At 43.4% G+C, this 17998-nt stretch overlaps 1 protein-coding gene across 5 annotated transcripts in view; it reads right to left on the bottom strand.

The window, feature by feature from the left end:
* myt1la (myelin transcription factor 1-like, a) overlaps positions 1-17998 on the bottom strand; it is an 81099-nt gene that overhangs the window by 3110 nt on the left and 59991 nt on the right. For 2 of the 5 annotated variants that reach the window (XM_061051532.1, XM_061051528.1), the window contains exons 13-24: positions 15914-16209; positions 14691-14708; positions 14112-14336; positions 7771-7922; positions 6792-6860; positions 6553-6615; positions 6355-6438; positions 3907-4134; positions 2772-2863; positions 2580-2683; positions 2026-2169; positions 370-432 (exon numbers count right to left, since the gene is read on the bottom strand). In XM_061051532.1, the coding sequence (XP_060907515.1) occupies positions 370-432; positions 2026-2169; positions 2580-2683; positions 2772-2863; positions 3907-4134; positions 6355-6438; positions 6553-6615; positions 6792-6860; positions 7771-7922; positions 14112-14336; positions 14691-14708; positions 15914-16209 (1538 nt within the window). The remainder of the gene's footprint in view (positions 1-369; positions 433-2025; positions 2170-2579; positions 2684-2771; positions 2864-3906; positions 4135-6354; positions 6439-6552; positions 6616-6791; positions 6861-7770; positions 7923-14111; positions 14337-14690; positions 14709-15913; positions 16210-17998) is intronic. The other 3 variants (XM_061051529.1, XM_061051530.1, XM_061051531.1) reach the window with 3 other exon arrangements.

The raw sequence follows: 17998 nt of genomic DNA, 5'->3' as shown, positions 1-17998 counted from the left end.
GTTTGTACTGCCTGCATCTCTAAAGAGTTTCACGTTTCCTCCACTATTTCGCTAATAGTAGGAATAGAAAATCGAGGTCAACTCCTGTAACTCAGCTTCTTACATTTTTTGGCCATTGGGAGGACTTTCAAAGATTTATATTATTTCATCCAGCTACTTTTGTAATATTAAATGGCTGAGCTCAATTATTTCCTTAAGAATTATTTCATTTTTTCTTGGATGTCTGAGTTAAATTCTTGAAATCTGAAGTACTCCAGGACAGTCGTGATGTGCGGACGCCACAGTGGGCTAAAGGGGAGATATAGGGAAGGGGAGGATGACAGTGCAGAAGAGAAGGATAATTGGATAAAGGATAAATGGATCTCTTACTCTGGGAGGTATCTGCAAACAGCAGTTATGCTTTACTGGGGCCTCTTTCTGTGGCGGCGGTCTCTACAGGAGAGGGTGTACAGAGAAGTCTATTAGCCCTGTTGTGGTACCCGAGGCTTCGAAAAGTACACCGAGGAGAAAAGGGAACAACGTCCGTCTTAGCAAGTCATTTCCCTCTGACTCTGTAGCTTCCAAGTTGGAAAACAGGGATACGAAATGCAAACTAATTTCTTCAAGTTGGCGCAAATTGGAAGCAAACGACTTGAAGCCATTTTTGTATTTAATCGCAATATTATGCAAATGTTTTGTTCACACAGTGCTATAAAGCTAATATCCTATACCATACACAAAACTGTTACGTCAGTGTGAACAGAGCCTACAATGATATTTGGTAGTTTTCTAGAAACAAGACTTCTACCCACAGTTTTCAGTGTGTCAGACAAAATGTTGAGCTTGTTTCAGGTGAGATTGAAGTCAAATTCCCTGATAAGACGGACATTTCTCTTGTTAGCGTGATGAAGTAATCCCACATGCAACTAGTGGGATTGGAAGCCGAGAGTCCAGTTATCAAGCGTCTTGTGTTTTTACTGTTCAAAGAGAGATTATCCAATTAGCCCCAGTCTTCTTTCTACACTGAGACGACATGATACCAAAACAGCCATGAGCACTTCACTCAAACTGAAACCAAAAAAAAAAAAAAGACAGGGCTGTTTTCCTTCTGAAACTTGGTGATGCGTTGTAAGGCACAGAAGAAGAAGAACGCTGGCAGGAAGAAAAAAAGAGAAGGTGGCAAACAGAAAGAAGCAGATGAAGAAGAAACCTGAGTGTCCCTACAGAAAAGTTTGGAGACGACTGTGACACCTCCCTGGAGTGATATCGTTGGCAGATGTTAGCTGGCATCAGATTGTATAAAGTCTTACTGACCCACAAAGACTTTTGAACGATTCAAATCAAAGAAAAAACTGATTTAACACCTTAAATAAGAATCAGACATCTGATCCCAAAAATTCAAACTGTTAAAATCATATAAACAGAAATAAGGCCTGTGTCCATTGACAGCGCTTTTTGAGCTTGAAGCACCCCGACCTCAGTGTCAGAGCGCTTGTCACCGGTGCTCATTGTTGCTAGGTTACAAAAGTTAACTTGTGCTGCCCTCTGTGGGGAACGTTAGGTCTGCTTTAACTCAGTGTGTTTAATATTTCCCTTTATTCAAGTAAATCTCAATAAGAAAAATGAAAACTACGTAAAGGAGTTGTGTCCTGAATCAGCAGCTCTACACCTGGAAAAAGTTCAACAAAATCCTGCAAAACGTTTAAAAATACATCACTCATCCACAAACGTTTCTAAAAAAAACATTCTAGTACATCTGCGGCTGAATACATTTTCATGCACACCAAACTAAAATTTAAAGACAAATTCTAAGAAATATGACACGTCTATGAAGTAACTTCTTCAGGATCAGTGATGCAGATTGTCGAACTTCAACCAAAGAAAGAAAGATTTCTAAAAACATTAAAGCCTTAAGGACATTTCTGTTGCTGCTCTTGGACGGGTTCAGGGTTGAAAAGGTTTCCTTCTAAGTGTTTCTACATTTTGAAGGTTCTCTTTAAAAGTGTAAAAGTCCATTTCATGAAGGTCAGTGGACTCTTTTCTTACCATGTGTGGAAGCTGGATGTTTGCTAAGCTGTTGATGAGCGACTGGCTGAGGTTGGCCAGCTCGTGCAGCAGCGAGTCGTTCTGCTGTTCGATCACCTTGTTCTCCTCCTCGATGGACTTCAGGTTGGTCTCCATGGTTGTGATCTACCAGACCAAAACATCAACCAAGACATCATCATACTTATAAGGAGTAAGTAGACCCCCAGCCCTCTTTTTTTTCCAGCTGTTAACATCTGCACACAAGCATTAAGTATTCTTTAAATTCCACATATTGTTAGAAATATGTTTAGTGACTGCCCTCTACAGGTTGAACCTGGTTACTGCAATCACATTCTTCTAGTGGCTTCTCAGGAGGCAGGTGATGTTGTTTGTTTAAAAATGTTAAAGCCAAAACATTTAAATCCTCAATCATTGTCTACCAATCAGAGACGTCCCCCATATATATGTATATTTGTCTAATTTCTGGTCAAAATGTCTCATTGCTCTTAATTTAAGCTCCACTCATCTAAAAAGTGTTTTTTTTTAATCTGTAACAGTAAACACAAATGTCTTACTTGTGTCCTCAGTTTGATCATGTCTGATTCCACTTCAGTGTTGGACTCGTTCAAATCTTTGATTTCTTCATCCAGCTGTTTGATTTCTTCATCATTTTCGATGCCTGAAACAAAACAAAAAACATTATTCAGTTATGGTTCAGAGAAGTGATTCTTTTGATTTTTGTGAAGTTTTGGGGTTTCAGCTCTGACCTTTGCTTGCTCTTTGCTTGATTGTCAACATGTCCATGCTGCTCATCCTCGCCTTCTTCATAGCCGAGGTGGCACGAGGACACCCGGAGAGACTGAAATCAAACACACACAAACGATATAAACGCTGCTGGATATTTTGAGCACATTACGAGATGATTATATTTTAACAAAGAATTGAAACACAAGCTGTGGAAATCTTTAAATTAGGGCTGTCAAAGACTTTTGTTTTTTTAAGCACAATTAATCACAGAATTACTTTGGTAATCGTGATTGATCACATTCAAATCAGATGTTTGAGATGCCATTATTTTGCAATTCAAAACAGTTTTTATGCTTTTTTTTGTACAGTCATAAAGGAGCAGTAACTCTGACACCTAGTGTTTAAAATGGGTACTGCAGTCCAAAGTCAAAACATCATAGAGAGCAGTCTCCCCCCCCCCCTCTCTAGAGTTGATGCTCACTCAGGTCACCATGTGGTGGACTCTGAAGCTTCAGTGTTTATCCAGCTCTGCATGGGTCTGTAAACCTTTCTGTGTTCTAACCTCTCTCCATTTTTCAAAAGCATCTCCAATATTGATCCTAGTTTGAGCACGTTTCTGCTCGTGGAGCTTATTAGAAACATGCAGAGGCTTTTTAGGTCGGGTACAATCACTTCTATCTGAACCACTTCTCTTGCCCGCTTCCATCACTGCAACACCTGTTGACCTGATAACTGCTCTCATATCTGCCAAACTGAGGGGCGTCCAAAACGGCCGTGTGGGGGGGGGGGTCTTAAAAGCGCCTACCTTCTCTGGTCCAAACAAATCCAGAGCATTCAGGAGCAGAATCTAAAGTTAGAAGGAGGACATACTGGCTGCTGCATTGTTGTCAGAGAAGCAGAGCACTTCAACATGTTTCCTTAATGTCTGATCAGATAGTAAGGTACCTTTATCATTTCAGTCTCTACACATCTCACTGATTGGACCTTTAACTACGGTGTGTCTAAAGGGACAAAATGCATTAATTTCTGACCTTAATCGCACAGCTTTTAATGCGTAAACGCTGACAGCCCTACTTTAAATCACAATCAAAACACTTAATTCAACGTGCAAAAATGAAACTTTGATAGAGTTGAAACAGAGTGACACAGAGCCACGCCCACCTCCGATGGGTCAGGAAGCTCCCGCTGACGTGTCCCGAGCCGTCGCAGCCTGGGGTCGGGCAGGTCATCCCGTCAGTCTTCCCGGATTTCCAGACGAACTGCGAGCCGTTGACGTAGCTGTCCTTCTGCCTCTTTGCCGCCAGGGGGCAGCCCGACGCACTGCGATGGGAGGCGTACTTCCCCGTCACATGACCCTGTCCGTCACAGCCAGGCACCGGACACCTGAGAGGAACAGCAGACAAAGAGGTGTCACTCTGTCTGCTTTTTCATGTACCAACAATCTCAACCCACACTGTAGTAGTTAAAGAAGTGAGGGAGCATCGACACACTCCATAACCCGGCAGTTCTGACATGAATGACCACGTTTATTCAACTTGACAAAGAAAAATCTAAATGTTATCTCAAATTAAGTCGTGCATGTTGTTTTCAGATACTAAACTTGACAAACCACAACCTTTAAGAGATGTTTGATGTTCATACCGTTACCGCTTTTAAGGAGGAAAATTGCAGATTTAGGTCTTTTGTAAGGCCCTGACACACCAAGCAGACGGCAAAGAACTAGTGGGGATGAAGGCGTCGCCTCACGTCTCGGCCAAAAAGTTGCACTTGAACACACCGCAAAGACTACAGCCGACAGCCAATCACCACATGAGAGGAAATAACTCTCCACGCCAGCAGGGGGCGGTAGTCCGTTTGTTATGATACCAGAAGATCATTTTCACACCGCTGTCGGTCACAACTCGTATTATAGGTCGTCTACTAATGGAGAATAATGTCTGATAAAAAGTAGAAAATGGCGCTGGCGTTGTCAGTTCTTGGTCTTTTAGTGGAAAAAGAAAAGAAGAGGCGGAGGAGACAAATAAGCAGAAACCGCACTAATGGGTGAAAGCATGGAGACTACAGCGGCGTGCTCAAGGGGCTTTACTGAACCTGAGAGGAGAGCTGGAGAGAAATGAAAACTCACAACAGCCAATCAGAGAGACTCCTCTCATCGACCGCCGACGACGATTCAACATGTCGAATCGGCCCAAAAAAAGGTCATTGGTGTGTCAGGGCCTTTACAACTCAGCCACCATGTTGGTCCCTGGTGCATATTTTTATATTGTATCCATCACGCCTCACCTCAGCTTCTTCCCCCGTCCTCCCCTCCGTGGTCTGTGACTCGAGGCCACAGTGTTGTAACCCTGAACAGGATGAACACTGCTAACTCAGCAGATAACACCTCTTAACCTCCTCGCCCCCCCCCCCCCCCCCTCCTCCTCCAGTGTCCCTTAACGACCTTCCCTGTGACATTTGAGCTGATTAAAATGAGCCGAGCGTCGTCAGGCTCGTTCCCCAGCCGAGCTCAGGTTAAGATTAATTATCATTTTTTCTGTTAATGATGATGGCGGATGGAGCAGCGGTGGCAGCAACAGCTGGCCGCGGACTGACACCGGCTGAACTTTAGATTATTCACAAGGTCGTATTGGCTTAACATTACGGCTCTGCTTTAACAAAATGTCAACCGCTCACTCCTGCTAACCTTTGCTGCTCTCGGGCCTGCAGGGAGCGTGGGTTGAAGTGGAGGTCTGACCACGGCTCCTCTCTTAAAATATTCTTTCCTAAAGTTACAAAGGTCAGCTTAGACAGGCGGCGTTCAAGAGTCAGAGAGGCGGTATGAATATGTCAAGAGAATCGACACAGGGCCGTTACCTCAGCAGACCTGCTACGAGCTCTATATTTAGGTTACACTTAATATGGATCCAGGCTAAGAAAAGTTACAGAAACTCATTTTTCAACATTTGCATTTTAAAAACAGTGACTGAACATTTTTGCTGACACAACATTTTCATCAACAGGTTGAAAATTAATTGACAACCAGCACTGAAGAAGTACTCATATTAAATTAAATATCGCATATTGTGCAAATTACACTTCACCATGTTTCTCTAACTCTAACATGTGTCTCTAGTCTGTCTACAAACCCCCAATGATGAGAAAAGTCCATCCTCTCCGTCTTCTTCCTGCTCCACTTTTCAGAAAATGTGTGCTCAAACAGGCCGTTTGGAGATGTTCCCTTCATGACATCACAAAGGGCAGTAGCCCCTCCCCCAGGTGGGTGACACTCCCACAGCTAGGTGTTTGTTCTGCCCTCTGAGTCTGCCTTCTCACCGTAAACAATAGGACATGGAGCGAGAAAGACCGAGTAACAAGCCCTTCCAGAGAGGGGGCGTGGTCAGACACAGCTCATTCACATATTTAAAGGTACAGACACAGAAACAGCCTGTTCTGAGCAGGGCTGAAATAGAGGAGTTTATAGACATGATCAAATACAGGATCAGAGTGGATTTAGAACAAGAAACTTCACACACATGTTTTGAGGAGCTCTGAGACTTATTTAAACTGAAAAAGAGGAGGAGAATATGTCACCTTTAAAGGCGTTACATGAAAGTTCAATCTTACTTGATTGGCTCCTGGTCGTCTTTGTCCTCTTTGCTGTGCAGGATTTTGATGCCGCTCTTTTTGGCTCGTGGACAACCAGACAGACTGCAGGACAGAAGACAAACTTTAACAGACACATGAAATGAAGTGTTGCATAGTTTGGTTTGGGTCTCATGTGTGGCAGCAGACGTTGTCGGTTTAGGAGCGTGGTCACTGTACCTCCTGTGGGAGGCGTAGTTCCCTGTGATGTGTCCGGATCCATCGCAGCCCGGGGTCGGACACCTGAGGGACAGACGTGTTAGTATAAGACTGCTTTGAGAGCACTGTTTTGTAGTTTTTAATCTTGGACTTGACCCTCATTTGAACTTGTTCTCCTCTCCAGTCGGCTCAGACCTGTTTTGTTTTTATTAAAGTCGTGTTACCTGCGGCCAAAAACCATCCTGACTCTGCAGACTCACTTGAGCTCTTGGGAGTTGGTCGTCATCATCCCGCGGATGCTCTTGTCGGCCAGCTGGCAGCTCGACAACCTGCAGGAGGGAAACAGACACAAAGGGAGCATCAGTCAAAATGTTCAAGATCATTTTGTGTGTTTTAAGACCCCATCATATTATAAAGAGTACTTTTTTATTCTTGTGGTTTTCCTGCCTTTGTTCTAAATCTGCACGGCTCTTCATTTGATCCTCTTACTCTTACTGACGGATTTGTTTTTTAAATTGTTGTAAATTAAAGGAAGAATATGTGACTTTTTGTAGATGTTGCCCTTGAGCACCAGCATGAAACCAAAACAAACTGCTGTTTGGCCACGCCTCCTCCATACTGCAGCCTCCGCCCTCCTCCAGAGACACACCTCCAACCCCTCTACACTCACGTTCACATGAAGGAGTTATCAATTAGAACGCTCCATAATTAAGCACCATTAAGCGCAAGCAGCGGAGAAAATCTGTTCTTAGCTCGAGCTGCAATCCCCTGTGTCCTGCATTGTTGTGTTAGCATGCTAATGTTAGCGCTCTTTAGTTAGCTCGTAGCTTCACATTGTTGTGTTAGCATGCTAATGTTAGCGCTCTTTAGTTAGCTCGTAGCTTCACATTTCATGTAAACTGACACAGAATGAGCGTGATCTAAAAACTCTTACTAACATCCAAATAATCAGTGAGTATGTTCTTCTTCTTCTCTCTAGTTCTTGACTAAAACAGCTTTTATACACAAGGGGAGGAGCCGGCCGTCCCGTCCATGTAAACACGGCTCTGACAACAACACAGCCAGCGGGACTCGAGCTTCTCACTCGCTGTAGACAGTCACTCAGATATACTTGATATCTGATATATTTCAGTGTAAAATGTGGCACATTCTTCCTTTAAAGTCAAATCTGCTCTGTGTGTTGATCGACGCCGTCTGTGTCAGTGTTGAGTCGTCGAAGGTTTTTCGAGCGTCTCTTACGTGATGAGCTCCTTCTTGCCCTCCTTGCACGGCGAGTACTTGTGGTGTTTGGGGCTCGGCATGGAGACCTCGGTCGGGTAGCGCTGCTCGTCCAGCAGCTCCTGGAAGGGGTCCAGCTCGTCGCTCTGGTGTAAGGACGAGAAATAAGCAGACTACAGCACGTCACTACGGGCTCCATGATCACACATTCACACAACAAGATACTCTGCTAATGTCTCCATTCTTTGTTTTAAGATTATGTTTTTCTTGATCTGAGACAAACTAAAGGTTGGACTCAACGCACTATTTCATGACTTTGAGGTAGTTTGTAAGGTCTAAAGTTATTAGTATGATGTAGACATTATTCTAAACCCGAAAAGAACCACAAGGATAAAGCTGCTTTACGTTAAAGTTTCCTATATTCGTCTCCTGTGTAGCATCTGTAAAAGCAGCAGGAGGTGAGTCTAGACTCTTCCTGCTGCTCCCAGCATGACCCCTCTGGAGAATGAGATCGATTAGACTCATGATAATGGGTTGGTAAAACAAATCAGCATTGCTTAAAAAAAGGTTTCTGCAGCAGTCAGACAAAGCAGACAGGAGCTGTTTGTGTGTGTGTGTGTGTGTGTGTGTGTGTGTGTGTGTGTGTGTGTGTGTGTGTGTGTGTGTGTGTGTGTGTGTGTGTGTGTGTGTGTGTGTGCTGCAGTCCGCTCTGCAGTCCTCACATCACACATCCTCAGTGGGGAGCACAAACCGTTCACAGGACTGTCTGCAGAAAATCCCATCAGCCGGGCGAGCTCAGGGCCCCAGCCCCCCCCCCCCCCTCCTCCTCCACCACGTCGTGCTTCATTAACAAATGCAATTACTCTCCTGATTAAAACCTTTCACTTCAGCGCCTTAAATCCAACCAGGCAAACGTAGCAATTTGCTGCATGGTCTGCTCTGTGTGATATCAGATCTGTGAGGACTTCTAAAGCGTGCAGATGATCTATCATGTTTTACTTATGTATCAGGGCAGTAATTCAGCATCTTAATGCAGCACGCTCCGGCTCTCCTGGAGCGTTCACCCACAGAGCTGAACGCAGGTGCTGCTTCTGACCACACGGGGGCGCACCGAGTCTGCTGCAAAAGGAACTGCATGTGCTCTGTCACTTACAGAAAACAAGAGGGAAGTTTTTAACTTCAGTGAAACTGACAAATCGATTCCAACATGGAAATGATTCTCAGTGATGAAATGTCTCTGCAGAACTCAGAGCCGCCTGTCCAACATGTCTGGGAGATTTTTGATAAACATATAGCTCCTCTGAGCGGCCTCTCCATGTCGTCCCTCGAGCTCAGCGTAACCTCAGGGGGCGACCGTGCCCGTGGAATCATCAGCGGCGCTAACTCATTCAATTCAAAGCTTTTTACCCCGGCCTTTGAAAAAAATCTAAATCTAAATATACAGTACTGTGCAAAAGTTTTAGGCAGGTATGAAAAAATGCTGTAAACTAAGAATGCTTTCAAAAATGGAAGTGTTAATAGTTTATTTTCATCAATTAACAAAATGCAGTGAATGAACAGAAGAGAAATCTAAATCAAATCAATATTTGGTCTTATTTGTCTTGCCTTCAAGACAGCATCAATTCTTCTAGGTACACTTGCACACAGTTTTTGAAGGAACTCGGCTGGTAGGTTGTTCCAAACATCTTGGAGAACTAACCACAGATCTTCTGTGGATGTAGGCTTCCTCAAATCCTTCTGTCTCTTCATGTAATCCCAGACACACTCGATGATGTTGAGATCAGGGCTCTGTGGGGGCCATGCCATCACTTCCAGGACTTCTTGTTCTTCTTTACGCTGAAGATAGTTCTTAATGACCTTGGCTGTATGTTTGGGGTCGTTGTCCTGCTGCAGAATAAATTTGGGGCCAATTATACGCCTCCCTGATGGTATTGCATGATGGATAAGTATCTGCCTGTATTTCTCAGCATTGAGGATACCACTAATCCTGACCAAATCTCCAACTCCATTTGTAGAAATGCAGCCCCAAACTTGCAAGGAACCTCCACCATGCTTCACTGTTGCCTGCAGACACTCATTATTGTACCGCTCTCCAGCCCTTCGGCGAACAAACTGCCTTCTGCTACAGCCAAATATTTCAAATTTTGACTCATCAGTCCTGAGCACCTGCTGCCATTTTTCTGCACCCCAGTTCCTATGTTTTCGTGCATAGTTGAGTCGCTTGGCCTTGTTTCCATGTTGGAGGTATGGCTTTTTGGCTGCAACTCTTCCATGAAGACCACTTCTGGCCAGACTTCTCCGGACAGTAGATGGGTGGGTTTCTGCCAGTTCAGAGCTGATGGCACTGCTGGACATCTTCCGATTTCGAAGGGAAATAAGCTTGATGTGTTTTTCATCTGCTGCACTAAGGTTCCTTGGCCGACCACTGCGTCTACGATCCACAACGTTGCCCGTTTCTTTGTGCTTTTTCAAAAGAGCTTGAACAGCACATCTTGAAACACCAGTCTGCTTTGAAATATTTGTGTGGGAGAGACCTTGCTGATGCAGTGTAACTACCTTGTGTCTTGTTGCTGTGCTCAGTCTTGCCATAGTGTATGACCTGACATGAAACTGTCTTCCACAACCTCACCTTGGTAGCAGAGTTTGGCTGTTCCTCACCCAGTTTTAAGCCTCCTACACAGCTGTTCCTGTTTCAGTTAATGACTGTGTTTCAACCTACATGTGACATTGATGAGCATTAGCACCTGTTTAGTATAATTGGTTGATCATACACCTGACTACAATCCTACAAAATCCCTGAGTTTTGCAAGTGTACCTATAATAATTGATGCTGGTTTGAAGGCAAAGGGTAGTAACACCAAATATTGATGTGATTTAGATTTTTCTTTTGTTCGCTCACTTTGCATTTTGTAAATTGATAAAAATAAACAATCATTATTTATATTTTTGAAAGCATTCTTAGTTTACAGCATTTTTTCACACCTGCCTAAAACTTTTGCACAGTACTGTATATTTCCCTTTCTTTCTTTCTTTGCTGCTGTTGTTGTCTTTACGCCTCGTCTGTACAGCTCTTCGGTCAGCTGAGGATGTTTTTTAATCGTGCTAAACAAACTCGACTTTTTCTTTTCAGCGTTTCAACCTCTGAAGGGAAGTTGTTCCGCTGCGTTCATCCGTCATGTCTGCAGACATCAGAACTAAAAACACTGCTTCACTTTTCACTCGTCTTCTGCCTCCTGTCTGGTTGTTTGTCAACAAGTCAGTGAAACATTTGAACGTCTGTTCGTCACTGAGTGAGTTAGGAGGATTTAGATTAAAGAACAGATGTGCAGATGTAATCAATCTGTTTTGTATTTACTGCACTGCAAATGGAAATGACGCACATTCCTCCTTTTTGTGTTTGCTTTTGTTTGTTATAACTAATTATCACCATTCATTATGGTAAAGGGATTTTAAAAGAAGTATTTTGAAAGTCTCCCTTTGGGCCTTACTCGTCTGTTTTTGTATTATTTTCTATCATATTTCATTTTTGTCTTCTTTTTCTTTAAACATGACCTCATGTTGTCAACTTCATTTCATGTCTTTGTGACGCACTGTGACCGCGTCTTCGTCTTAAAAGTCTTGTTTACATGAAGAGAACTTTTTCACTGTGTGTTGCTCCTAAAAAACTCCCACAATGCAATGAGTCCACTCCCTTCCTAACATTCCCACGATGCAGTGCGTCCCGCTGAAGAGACGCTGTGCTTCTGAAAACGTTTCAGATTAATATGCAAATGATGACGATGAGTGAGAAGTGAGTCTCATTTGAATGATTTTCTGCGTGGTCACCAAAGCACGCCATCCTACCCGAGAGTACAACTCACCAACTCACCACAGTATTCAGTGTTATACTTTTGAACATAGAGAGCACAGTTCAAACCAGGAACCTCCTCGCTGTGAGGGGACGGGGCTCCGTGAAGCCCCAGGTAAGAATTAATTATAATAAATGTGTTAAAATCAATGATAAGGGACAAATGACGAGAGTTTCTAACATCATGTGTGCACCAGGCCCAAAGAGAGGAGGAAGTGCTCCATAAAAACACATAAAAAGGTTTAAAGTGAATGCAGGTAAAGTCCACTGCAGAGAGGTATTTCACACCTTTCTAAAAATCAGAATGAAAAACAAAGAGTGCATGTCACTGCAGAATCAGTCTCATTTCTTCTCTTTGCACTGATCTTTATTATTTAGCAGCTGGAGGCTGAATATCTGATCTGAGCTGTGAGTCACAACTTTGGCAGAGCTCCGTTATTCTGTACATTTTTTTTGATGCCTTCTGTTTTAGAAGGTAAATATGTACAAACACACACACACACACACACACACACACACATGGCGCGTACCAAATTCACAAATCTGCCTTTTTAAGTATGCAAAGTGATGCAAAATTTATGCGTGCAGGCAACCAGTCGTACGCCCTCGCAAAAACAAGTCCACAACTTCACTACGCTGCTTCTTCTCTGCGGTGCACGAGCGGACAACATCCCTCTGAATGGCTTCTAAACTCTTAACCACATCTTAATCTGAGTTTTAAAAAAAAAAAAACTTAAAAATGTGAACTCAGGGTTCCTTAAATCTCTCAATTCCATGCTTCCAATTATCCTGAGTTGAGTTAATTAGGGGACACAGTGAGGAAATATCAAATGAGGTGTTTTTAAACTCCTAATGAGAGTGTGCAGCGTGATAAACATTCAGATGTGATTAAGCTCTGCCTTTTCATGTGACTTATTAAATGTTTTTATTTCTAAATGAGATGTTGAAGGTGGCATTAAAGGATTTCTCTCTCTGCCAACGCCTGCATGTTGCTGAACTTTTGGACACTTTGACCTGGTATGACCTCCAAAGATTGCCTCCTGTTTGTCAGTGTGAATCACAGACTGTAAATATGAATGTTTGAAGCCTGAGTGACGTCAGCCATCTGTTCCTGCAGGGGGCGCTGGAGGCTCATCTGCAGCAGCCGCCATGTTGGAAATCCTGTCTCAGTCTAACTTTCAGTCGACCTAACGACAGGCTGAGAGCTGGAGCTGAGGTGGGTTTTAAACCTCTTGATGAACTGTTACATCACGCCCACCTGTCAATCATGCTAGCTACACCCCTAACTATGGATAACACATAACGTTTTCAAAATCAAAATATAGCCGTTGTAAAAAAAATCAACCCTGTACAGTGTGTTCCCATGAAGACAAAAACTAATCAGACATAAACATGTTTATTAATGCTGTAAAAACCTCTTTTTCACTTGTGGTGTGTATGTGACTTCCAGTGTTCCTGGAGCCAGCCTCTAGTGGACACTTGAGGAACTGCACTTACGCATCGGCTTCATTTTTCAACACCAGATGTTGCCAGTTGATGTAAATCTGCAAACTGCTGAGGCACTTTCAATTTCTAATCCCTTTCAGTTCACAGTATAGCCTAAGGCATACTGATCATTTATTTTTCTTCACACCAAGAATCAAGAAAGAAATTGGTCGCCGTGCATTTAAATTTAAAGCTCCATCAGACTGGAATAACCTACCTCGCTCACTTAGATCTATCACCTCTTTCCATATCTTTAAATCATCTCTACTTACTCATTGTCAAACATCCTGCTCTTGCTTTTGATTTTCTTTCTCTGTTGGACTTAGTTTGTCTGGACCTGCTCTCCTCTTGCTTGCACTCGTGTACCTCATATCTACATGTATGTACTGTTCTGTACCTTGTGCCTTAATGTTGCGTACACTATGTGTGTAAGTACTGTATAGTGTGTACGCATTTATATATGCAGAGGTTTTCCTTTCTTTTTCTCTTTTTTTTATTATTATTATTATTATTATTATTATATATACAGTATATATATTTTTTGTGATTGTGTAATACTGGCTGGTTGGTGGGTGGCTAGGCTTGGGGGAGCATTAAGTGTGAGTGAATGTGAGTGTGTGTGTGTTTGTGGTGTGGGTGTCTCTGTGTTTAAATGTTTGGTATTATGTTTTGGATTTACCTTTTATTTTGATTTTGTATTATGATGATTAATTTATGTTTTGTAAGGACCCCCTTGAAAATGAGATGATGCATCTCAAGGGGCTATCCTTGAAATAAATTCCAAATTACAAATTACTTTAGGTTTAAACGTTCTGACAGTCTGCATGACTTCTGATCAAAAATAATGCATGTAAACTCTGAACTGTTAACCGCTCATAACAGCAGCAGAGAGAATCACTCCCATGAGTCCTCGCCAGCCTCGACGTCATCCTTTTTATTTTAAGTTTGCTTGAGAGTGAGAGTTAAACTGAGTGAGGTCTGTTGTGTGTTGAATGCAAACTGTAGAACGTGAAGTAGACCTTCCAGGTACCTCTTTGTGGTCCTGCTCGTCCCCCAGGCGTTTGATCTTGGTGTAATCGACGGGCAGGTCCCAGCAGTCTGTGTCGCTCAGCTGGTAGCAGCGGCTGCTGAGCAGAGCCTGACGCTGGGGCGACATCGGCTGCAGAGGGGTCAACACCGTCCCGCTGCCCTCCGGACCCCCGGGCTGACCGTTAACATCCACCCCACCGCTGTCGTCCATGTCACCCACAGGACTCTGATGGTTAGTGACGGTTAGGGAAAGATTAACAGGTATAGGGATACAGCAGATATGAAAACAGCCTAGCAAGCTCCAGGACCAATAACTGTGAGACAAAGTACATGTATGATATTTGTAACACAGGTTGATTTGATGTCATCTCAAGACGTCTCCTCCAGGCGCTTGACGTCACTAAAACGTCTTAACTATCAACTATCACATCAGTATCTGTCTCGCCTGCTCCCTGCTTTTGAAAAAGGGTCAAACTTTTAGATTGACTCCAGCTCGATTTCCAGCACGAAGCAAAGGGTTAATCTATCACAGCTTTACGTGTCAGTGATGTTGTTTTTGTAATAATAATTTTGTACTCACCAAGTTGACTGCTGAGATCTGGAAACATGGGAAAAAAAAGTAGTTTATTCACATTATCTCACACATTGGATTCAGAGGTTAGGGTTAGTGATTCAGCAAACTGTGACCGATGTTTCAAACAGAGAACTTTGAACTTTGGATTTGAACGTTTTCTGACCGTCTGTCATGAATGTTCACAATGTTCCCAGATCTCAAGAGTTACCGAGATGGGTACAATTTATTATAACTTATATTAAAGGTCACATATTATATACTCCTGAACACGTTTCTCTTAACACTAATATGTGTCTCTAGTCTGTCTACAAATGATGAGAAAAGTCCATCCTCTCCGTCTTCTGCCTGCTCCACTTTTCAGAAAATGTGTGCTCAAACAGGCCGTTTGGAGATGTTCCCTTCATGACATCACAAAGGGCAGTAGCCCCTCCCCCAGGTGGGTGACACTCCCACAGCTAGGTGTTTGTTCTGCCCTCTGAGTCTGCTTTCTCACCGTAAACAATAGGACATGGAGCGAGAAAGACCGAGTATACCCAAGAACCTTCCAGAGAGGGGGCGTGGTCAGACACAGCTCATTTACATATTTAAAGGTACAGACACAGAAACAGCCTGTTCTGAGCAGGGCTGAAATAGAGGGGTTTATAGACATGATCAAATACAGGATCAGAGTGGATTTAGAACAAGAAACTTCACACACCCAAGCCTTTCCAGAGAGCTCCAAATACAAGTCCTCAACACCAAATATTAGCTCACTTGTTGTGTTTTATTTAAAAAAAGATTGCAGGCACATTGTCTAAATTGTCGGCCATGTTCCGGTAATGAAATGCTACCAACTTTTCTCTGCTTACTTTTTCTCGCTTGTTGCACTTTTTTATTGATGTGACTGAAGATCTGGAGTGATTTTTTAAAAGCTTTGGTCCTTTTTGAAACGATGAATCAAAAAATTACTGGAGATTTTAATGTTTTAAAACGCGTTATTGGAAAGTATCTGGTTATAAAACATGTTGACAACCTTAAAACAGGATAAGATGAACTGTATTTCTATCCATCATCCATCCAGGAGGAAGATCAACAAAACAAAAAGAGACTCAACATGACCTTAGAACTATAAGTTATGTAAAGTATATCCAAAGAAAGGCATGATAAATAGTGCACTCTTTCTTCCCTCCTACCATTTAGTGTACAAAGTGTCTAAAAGCAGGTGTTGCCGTGTTGGTGCGTCAGTCTACCTGTGTCAGCAGGTCCTGGGGTTTCCCTCCCAGAGCGTGTGGGAGCTCCCTGCACCTCGTCGACAGGTTCAGGATGGCCGTGGCAGCCATGTGCGCCGCCTCCATGTCGTGGGTGTAGTCGAAGCTGCTCTTACTGCAGGTGCTGCTGGCGCTGCTCCCTCCTCCTCCTCCTCCCCCTCCCCCGCCTCCTCCCCCTCCTCCGCCTCCTCCTCCACAGCTCAGGCTGCTGCTGCTGCTGGGAGCGTAACTGCTGGTCGTGCTGCTGGCCGGGCTCGACGTCTTACAGTAGCGCTTGGCTGTGGGGAGGTACACACACACACACACACACACACACACACACACACACACACACACACACACACACACACACACACATAAGCGTGTTTGATTTATTAGATTGATGCTGGCGTTCGGCCAAACTGAGCAGCAGATGGATTGTTACGGAGGATCAAAAATACAAACAGAAGTTTGGTTGCTTTTAAAATATGCAAAAACCAGACAGACTGACGAGGAGTGATAGAAAGTGGAAGAGTGGGGACTTTCTGAATTAACACAAAAAAACATCAATTAATCAAGCCAATGAACAAATACTGTCTGCAAAGCCCGAGTTATCATCTGAGTCTGTGCCCCAGAGAGCCATTGTTGTTTTAAAAACTATTAACAACACATCATTGAGTCTGGCCGTCTCACTGGGTGACATATTCCTTTATACACCATGAACACACAACACGTTTATTCAGACCTAATCACACACACACACACACACACACACACACACACACACACACACACACACACACACACACACACACACACACACACACACACACACACACCATCCTGATGCCTCAAAACTCAAAGCACTAGTAGTCCCCAATAAATGCAGCACATCTTTCAGTATAAGTAAAGTTTTTAAAAACCTGCAGGGGGGGGGGGCTACTTTAGGAACGCCTGAATTTTGTATTCAAATTACATATTTGAGGATATATGTCAAAAGACGACGGTGACAATGCCACTTATAGATATCAAGCGGTAACCTCTGATGTTGAAAAATGAAGCCAATGTGGAAGTGCAAAATCCTGCAGTTCACCGAGTGTCCACTAGAGGCCTGGCTGCAGGAACACTGGAAGTCACATACACACCACAGGCAAAACAAAGTCTGATACAAAAAACTAAATACTGTGCAGGGGGTGAATATTTTTAAACGGCTCTGTTTTGATTTTCTGAACGATACGTGTTATCCATAACTAGGCACGTAGCTGACCTGATTGACAGGTGGGCGCTGTGTAACGGTTTGTTGAGAGGCTTAAAACCCGCCTCAGCTCCCAGCCTGTCGTTTGGTTAGCAGCTCTTTGTAATGGCTGCACAAAAACACAGCAACAGTAAAAGGCACTATCTCAGCTATTTTTACTCTTTGAGTCAAAGCCAGTGTAACATCAGAATTGAGTCAGTTTTATAGATTATATAAGCATTGATATTCTAAAAGGATATAAAAAGAGAGGCCTAGATTTGTAGTTTACAGTGATGTAGCTATATGCTAAGGTTTCCTGAAAGCTATTAACCACTTCTTAGCTAATATAACAATTGATTGTACTCAAGGGCACATTGGGAGAGGCACAACTTTCAGCTTTGGAAATGTTAGCCAAAGTAGCTAAATGCTAATGCTAGTGGAAGCTGATTTTGGGGCTTTCCATATCTTTATGTAGAGACAGAAGAGTGGACAGAGTCGGAAATCAGGAAGCGAGAGAGAGTGGGGAACAACATGTGGGAAAGGAGCCACAGGTCAGATTTGATCCTGGACGCCTGAAGGACCACAGCCTCTATACGTTGGGGCGCACGCACCAACCACTAGGCTTCTGGCGTCCCCCATGTCAGAGGTAGCTAATGGACTTTTCTAGTCTTCTGACCACTGATGGTAGAGGCTGCTGAGTAAAGAGTCCATCAGAAGTAACTAATCCCATTCATACACCACCAACCAAGCAGAGGGAGCAACTTGGGGTTAAGTGTCTTGCCCGAGGACACATCGGACATGTGGCTGCAGGAGCCGGGGATTGAACCTTCGACCTTCCGGTTAGAAGACGACCG

Source organism: Labrus mixtus, chromosome 12 (assembly GCF_963584025.1).
Source record: "Labrus mixtus chromosome 12, fLabMix1.1, whole genome shotgun sequence".
Taxonomy (NCBI): Eukaryota; Metazoa; Chordata; class Actinopteri; order Labriformes; family Labridae; genus Labrus; species Labrus mixtus.
This window is presented reverse-complemented; position numbering and strand designations above follow the sequence as displayed.